The sequence below is a fragment of the Lactuca sativa genome, chromosome 2 (genome assembly GCF_002870075.4).
Source record: "Lactuca sativa cultivar Salinas chromosome 2, Lsat_Salinas_v11, whole genome shotgun sequence".
NCBI classification, from domain to species: domain Eukaryota; kingdom Viridiplantae; phylum Streptophyta; class Magnoliopsida; order Asterales; family Asteraceae; genus Lactuca; species Lactuca sativa.
The window spans coordinates 193,967,745-193,975,479 of NC_056624.2; the positions used below are offsets into that span (position 1 = coordinate 193,967,745).

The following is a 7,735-nucleotide window of genomic DNA, read 5'->3' on the forward strand; positions in this document are numbered from 1 at the left end:
ATGTTCTTGTCTGAATGTTTGCTCTCATGTGGATCATCTATTTGACTACTTATCTGATCCCTGACTACATAAGAATCTATGTATGGTATATAAGACTAGGATCTCGCCCCAAGATATTATGTGGAAGAATAGGATTTGGCCCTTGATATTTGTATGAAAGACCAGGGTTTGGCCCCTAACATTTGAATGAAAGTCCAAGATTTAGCCCCTGATAATGGTATGGAAGACCATGATCAAGCCCTTGACACTTGTGCAAGTAAACACCATGATTTTTCCCATGGCAAGATGTTACTGTAAGACTATGATTTAGCCCACAACATTTGCTTGGGGTTAGAGTGGACCTATTATTTCATATATGATTGTTATGTATGTTTTATGCAATGATATGGGAGCTGACCGGTTGGCGTTAGAGTCGAAAGCTTGTGTGTATGCATTGTATATTTGGTGGAATATATGATTTGTTGTGGAACTCACTAAGCTTTATGATTATAGTTGTGGATAAAATATTTTGCAGGTTGTTTGTGAGAAGAGCTCGGCGGGACTGTACACACGCATTGAAGATATTCGTTTCCGCAGTTTTGTAATTTAACTTTAAAAATTTTATGGTTTTTAATAAATGGATTTCACTTATTGTTTTAAGTAAAAAGGTTTTAACCAGTTATTCTATTTTGAAAATGAAAAATCTATTTGTAATTTTTGGGATGTTACACCCCCGTTTTTGCTTTTCTCCACCCATGCTTCATCTTTTCTTTATCTACACCAACTGTCAATCAAGACTTTGAAGGAAGCAGGTATGTTTGATTCACAATAGGTTAGGGTTTAAGGATTAACAAACGAAACTTGAATATTAATCGAGAATTTGATGATTTCATCTGCTCATTCTTTTGAAAATGACAACCGGTTGTAATCAACATCAACAATCACAATTTTCAGAGCTCCAAAATCTCGAGAAACAACCATATTAATGAGTCAACAACTCACACATTGCACCTTCTTCCATAATCACATTTCCAGGCAGTTGAAACATAAAACTGCTAAATGTACCACATGTTGATTAACCATAATCAAAATTAGGGTCTCATCTTATTGGGGATGAAGGATGTACCACATACTTTTCTTCATCTACCCTAGTTTCTAACCCAAATGCTTCTAGTTTTTGAAAGCTCGTGGGAGAACACGATTAACTGTTCCAAAATCGTTAACATTGGAGGAAAAAATGAAGAGTAGTTTAACGAATTTCAAACAAAATTTTAATATTTCGAATTAAATTTAGCCAATGATTCATCATCCCCAAATGTTGCTTCAAAAACCCTCATTATGTCCTAAACCTTCATCTTCCCCGAAACCTTCTTCCTCGAAACCCTTATTATTTTAGTTGCAGATCCTTTCTCTTTCCTTTATCTGCTTCCTTCATCGATATCATGAGCTCCAACATGAGGTTTGTAAGGGGAAGAAAGATGAAAAGGCTAAGAGGTCAATAAAGGAAAATAAAGAGACTGAGAATATGTTTGACTATGGAGGAATTTATGACAAGTCAAATACATGGCATTTTTTTGTAACAAGGCAAGGCTAATTGGGTTGCCCCTTTAAATTTCAAAAATGACCATTTAAATACGACAAAACACACTTTATGCTCCCATAAAGCACCAAAAACTTTTAGGGACTGATTAGACAGAATCCATAAATATTGTAGGGCTAAAGTGTAATTTCCCCTTTAAAGAAAGAAAGAAATGCGAGACAAGCAGTCAACCGAAGTTCAACGGGTGGTAAGTCACGTTACTCAGTTACGTGTTCTATGTATTAGAAAGTTAAGAGTATGTATATCTTGATGTTAAGCATGTTAGAATTGTCTGATAATGTTAAGGTTAAGTATAAATATGTTGTTTACTACATTATAGTAAAAAGGGAAACTTCATAAGACTTCCATAAACAAATGCCTATAGGTGTGGACGGTAGTATTGGATGTACTACCAAAAGCACATGATATATATATATTGGGCGTACTGCCAATTACCGTTCAAATGATTGAATTTCAACCTACACAAACTCTTGTAATCCTTCTACTAGAACAACATGCATGTTTGAAGACCTCATCACCATTCACCTTCATGAAGGCACGCAGTAAAGTAAGTTTCTTCGACGAAAAACCCTTATTGTAGTTAATCTATTGATTATTTGTTTAGTTTATAATACGTTTCTTGTTTGTTATTGGATTTATATAATTCTCTGTTGGTGATGGTTTCATTCTTATTTTGTAAATGTATCAAATCCCTTTAAAAAAATGTGTTTCTCCAACGTGGTTTGTCTGTATTCACCACTTGTATGATGAAATTCCTAAAAGATGAAATCCCTAATAAAAAAGAACGTATATTTGTTTTGTTAGTTTTCATGTTAAGTGTGATGTTCCCATGATCTTGTTTATATGAAACATGATAGTTTAGGGATCATAATGGTTTATGTTTCCTATAAATTAAATCATTTAATATAAGTTCTATTAAACAATTTTGACCTTAATGTTATACTTGCATAATTAGATTCATAATTTTAAAAAGTCTTGACATAAGTATCACTCCCATTTTATTATGCAATGGCAAGCATGACTTGTTGCTTTGGTTGAAAAAGAGAGAGTTGGCATCCTTAAATTTGTCATTAGTCGAGAAAGCTAACCGTATTCCTAACGTTGTTGGGAGGTTTCTTGTATATAGGCTTCAGTTGTACTAGATGATATGATATAAAAAAGACAAAACTGCAAAATTGGTCCCTGTGGTATTAAAAAATCTTTGGATGGGATCCAAAAACTTTTCCACTTGCATAGAAGGTCCAAAATCAAAGTTTTTATGTGTTTTTAGTCCAAAAAAACTTGAAAAGACGATTTTGCCCTTTAAATTTCTTTTTTCCTTTTTCTATAACTATTTAAATGTTATTTAGATTTTAAAAAAATGAAAAGAAAAAAACGAATAGGACCCACCACCCTACCATTCTCTCTCTCTTGCTCTCTCTTCTCTTCTCTCTCTCTCTCTCTCTCTCTCCAGATGCCTATCGTTACCACATCCACTCAATCTTGTCTTTGTTGCTCGATCTTCTAATCCCCATCCCAGATCTCGCTATATGACATATTCATTGCTTTTTTCAAACAAACAACATCATTTGTGTGTGTTGAAGAGCAAAAACCCAAATGAAACCCATAAGAACCATATCAAAGTGTTAGATGGGTGCTTTGCAGGTTATGGTGCTGGAGTTGGAGGGCCTTTCAAACCATCATCACAATGGGTGGAGTTAGAACACCAAGCTTTGATATAAAAAGACATCACTGCTAATGTTACGATTCCTTCTGATCTACTTATTCCGATAAAAAACCCCAGTTTGTCAACATTCTTGGACATCTTCGTCTCTGTTCTTCAGAAACACCACATCAAAGAAATTACCTTTCATCAACATCGAGTTCTAATTTCCGAACATTTCATTCACCCGCTAACTCCTACAATGTCATCGTCCTGCTGTTTCCTATTCATCGGAAGGACGGGTAAGAGTTTCATCGGCATTGATTTCTCCGGTGACTCCATTAGGTAAGTTCTTCCAGCGATTCATACTCGAGGATGATTCTCAGAATGTGTTTTCATTTGGCAGTGTGTGTCTGTGTTTTGAGTTCGTGGTATATGCTAGTGGGTATATGTGTGACCGAGTTGACAGTGTATGTGTGTGTGTGTTTTGAGTTGTAGTTGTGTGTGTGTGTTTTTTATGAGTTGAGGTATATGTATGTATATGTGAAGTATTTATTTAAGTTTCATTGTGTTTCATAAGGAAGAAGACGAAGTGTGTATATATGAGTGTGTGTGTGAGAGAGAGAATAAAGAGAGAGAGAGTATGATGGGGTGGGTGGTGGTCCTATTCTTTTTTTTTTCTTAAATCAAAATAACATTAAAATAGTTATAAAAAAAGGAAAAATTAAATTTAAAGGGAAAAATCGTCTTTTCAAGTTTTTTTGGACTAAAAACACAGAAAAATCTTGATTTTGGACCTTCTATGCAAATGGAAAAGTTTTTGGACCCCATCCAAAGATTTTTGAATACCACGGGGACCAATTTTGCAATTTTGTCTATAAAAAACTAAAAACAAGTTCTACAAAAAATTCACATTGATTTTATGAGGCCTAAATGTGTCAACAAATTTGCAGGTAATTTCGAGATATATCCAAATATATCATATCCAAATTAAAACTTCATCTACCCGAAACGGAATACCCAAAATGCAATACAAGTTGGGTATAAGTTTTATCTAAAAAAGAAATTTTTAACTACCCAACCCATACTATCCGAATACAGATCAACACCTCTAGATCCAAGCATAAGTACAAGCAAATGTTAACCTTTTTAATGGTTAACTAAAATATGAAAAGCAAAAGAAATAAGTATAAAAGAAGAAGAAGAATAATTAAAAGTTATGGGGCTAATTTGAACCTAAAGAACTTACGGGGCCCACATGGAGCGTATTTGATCAACTGACAACCATCCGTCCACTCCTCCGGTTTCACTCGCCTGTTGCCGCCCTTTTCCATTTTCAAAAACTTCATCTTTCTTTTCATTATTTGAACTCCAAAAATTCAAAATTAGACACCCACCCTCAAAACTCAAAAGGAATTACATCATTATCATCTCTGTTGAATTCAGATTTCAAGCATTTATTTTCGAAAAAAATGGATCCCCATCCTACACCTTTTCCTGGTACCATGATCTTGTTCTTATCTTGATGAATTTTAGATTTTTTTTTTACAGTTCCATTGGTGATTAACCCTTGATTTCTCCATTTCTTCGATTGTTCAACACAGGAAACAAAACCCAATCAGTGAAATCAAAGTACAAAAAGATCTCTGAAGCACCAAAACAGAAAACCAAAGAAGCACCTCCTCCAAGGTGATAAGATAGAACTCGTGTAGTCGTGTATCTAATTTTCGCTCTTAGGTGTTCTATCCCGAATCAACAAATCTGTTTGTGTAATTTCAGGCACCGGAGAACATTTGGTACGATAAGGAATCCCAATGTCCCAGAAAAGCCAGTTTCCGAAAAACCGAAAGCAAAACCTTCGAATCAGATCTCTTTAAAACCACCGGAGATTGCACCAGTACCAAAAGCAGAACCGGCATTGAAACCCCCTCAAAACGGGAGCAACGACAGAGCAGCGGTGGCGAAGAAGAAGAAGAGCGTCGTTTTCTCTGAAAAAGTTGAGGGATCTGCGACGAAAAACTCTCCCGCTAGAGAAGTTGACGGGGTGGTCAAAACTCCGGTGAGACCACCGTTTTCAACAAAACCTGTTAGAATTCCGGGGACACCGTATCTCAGTGCTGAAAAATGTAGCAGTTGCCGGTTTGATAGGCTGGAGACGGCGTCGTATTGGCTCGGTCAGATCAAATCGTCGGAGTTCGTCGGCAAGCATTTTGTCTCCGCCGCTTTCTTCCGGCTTGCTAATGATTGCAATGCAGAGGTTTTTATTTTTATTTTATTAAACTCTTCGTTTGTGTTCGACTGTTTTCACTTATACATAATATTTTTAATCTTTAAACGCTTCTCTTATCTACTTTTTTTCTTATAATTTTTTATAGCCTACTCGAAATCTTCAAACAGAGCTAAAGAAATATTTAGGTCGCCATCAGTACTTATCTACCAGGACTGAATGGAAAGATGTGTCTCGTGTATATGGACTAATGGGAGAAGGGTGTGCAACTAAAAGCAAAGAAGACAATGTGAACTTTGATTATGTAGTGACGACTACACAAAGTGGTTCCAAGTGTGTTCAAGAACAAATAGAGAATGAGAATGATGAGGTGAAAGAAATATACGAAGGAGGTTAGTTTTATGTAATTAAATGTGTTTTTCTAGGGTGATTATGAAAGTGTGTGTTATTAGATTTGATGTGTGGTTATTTTAGTTTGTATTGATGTGTGATTATTTTATTTTTCATTGTGAAAATTTGAGTTGTCTTTTGTGACATGTATACTTTTAATTACATAAGGTTTGCTATTGGAGTTTCGGAGTATTGATATTAGAATCCTTCTTAATAAATAAAAGTTTTTTTTGTCACATGTCAATCTCTTGTGAATTGACACTTGTCATTTTGTGGTATTTTTGAAATAAATATTATCTATTTGTCAATTTTTGGTTTGTTTTAATTTTAAAATTTAAGTTATATACTTATATATATAAAATATTAGGTTATAACCTGTGGAAACTATGGTTGATATGTTTAAACTTATTATATTTGATAAAAATAATAAATGTCAAAAAAAAAATAGCATATCTCAAATTGAAAGCATTATAAAAGATAATAAAAATAACATTATTGTCTGATCTTATAGACGATCAAATAAACCTTGAAATATCATGTAAATCATTGAACATAACACGGCTCCATCGATAGCCATTAGTCTTTGCAAGATGGCTAAATCTCTAAATGTCACACAATCATGAAACAAACTATGCCACCATTTCAACATCTATGGACTTTTCAATGTGGTTATAATCGTGAGTCGCTGGAAAGTCCACCAAGACTCATACTAAACCCAATGATGTAGATGTAAAATTGTAAAAGTCGAATATAGTGTTTTGTATAGTTTAGCATTTTATGTTATTTTACTAAGTCATCTTTATGCGAAGTTAAATGTCTAGACTTAGTATATTTTTTGTACACTCATGTTCCCTATAAATAGGGACTGAGGTTAGAAGTAGAAAGAGACTTTTTGATAACAAATATCTCTTTTCTGCTTATGTTGTAATCAGTATTTATTAATATGAGATCTGATTAATATTTACTCTTCGTGTTCTAAATCTTCAATTACTAAAATCAAACTTTGCTTTCTAAAATCTTGATAACAGTTCTCTTCAATTGGTATCAGAGCTGGATTCAAACTGCTTCGATCTGATTTTTCGTGTTAGAATCATTTGCTTTTTGAGTTGCAACTTTACTCAAAATTTTCCGCGCATTTTGGTTTTGAAAATCACATTTGATCTTCAGATTTGAATTGATTTTGTTTTTGAATTGTTAAGTCGAGTAATCGATTAGTGATTTGTGATCAATTCAATTGATCAAATTCTCTATTTCATCAAGTTTTTCAAGCTTTCTGAAAATTTTTGTGTTCATCAATGGCGAACTTCAACATGAATACAATGACTTCCTTCTCTCACTTGCTTGGTTCTTCAACCAAAATTCCGATGTTAATTCCAGAATACTATGATCAGTGGGCTGATAGAATGGAAGATTACTTAAATGAAATTGATGAAGAACTTTGGAATTGTATCAATGGAAGAGTGCAAGCTCCTGTTAATGTTCAACCAATTGGTTCATCTACTACATCTACTGAAGTTGCTGATCAAGAAAAACGGTTGAAGAATAATGAAAAGAGGTGCATGAGGGAACTAAGAGGTGCTCTACTCCTGTGGTTTACAATTACATCCGTAGTTGTAAAACAGCCAAGGAGATCTGGAACACTCTAAAAGAGAAGTATCAAGGTAGTGAAACGACGAAGATCAACTCTGTGAAGCAATGTCTAGTTGAACTGAAAGAATTCAGACAAAAGGATGCAGAAACTCTTGAAAATTACTATGATCGTCTGAATGAGCTTATGTTTCGCTGTAATAGGTATGGAATCACTAGGTCTCTCATGGAGTTCAATTTAACTTTCATTATGGGTCTTCACAAGGAATGGCGAAGTGTGAGCATGATGATTAAGAATCAACAGAGTTTT

The 7,735-nt window shown here is 34.4% G+C and overlaps 1 protein-coding gene across 1 annotated transcript; it reads left to right on the top strand.

Annotated features, from left to right (window-relative positions):
* Positions 1–4,505: 4,505 nt before the first annotated feature.
* LOC111899868 (uncharacterized) lies at positions 4,506–6,042 on the top strand. The gene is made up of 4 exons (XM_023895748.3): positions 4,506–4,721; positions 4,826–4,910; positions 5,001–5,478; positions 5,597–6,042. The coding sequence occupies exons 1-4, from the start codon at positions 4,694–4,696 to the stop codon at positions 5,843–5,845; spliced, it is 840 nt and encodes a 279-aa protein (XP_023751516.1). The 5' UTR covers positions 4,506–4,693; the 3' UTR covers positions 5,846–6,042.
* The last annotated feature ends 1,693 nt before the right edge of the window (positions 6,043–7,735 follow it).

Bases quoted from the DNA above. Each gene is read 5' to 3' on its own strand.
- LOC111899868 (XM_023895748.3), top strand. From the start codon at position 4,694: ATGGATCCCCATCCTACACCTTTTCCTG. The intron at 4,722-4,825 runs GTACCATGATCT...TGTTCAACACAG, and splicing joins CCATCCTACACCTTTTCCTG to GAAACAAAACCCAATCAGTG. The intron at 5,479-5,596 runs GTTTTTATTTTT...AATTTTTTATAG, and splicing joins CTAATGATTGCAATGCAGAG to CCTACTCGAAATCTTCAAAC.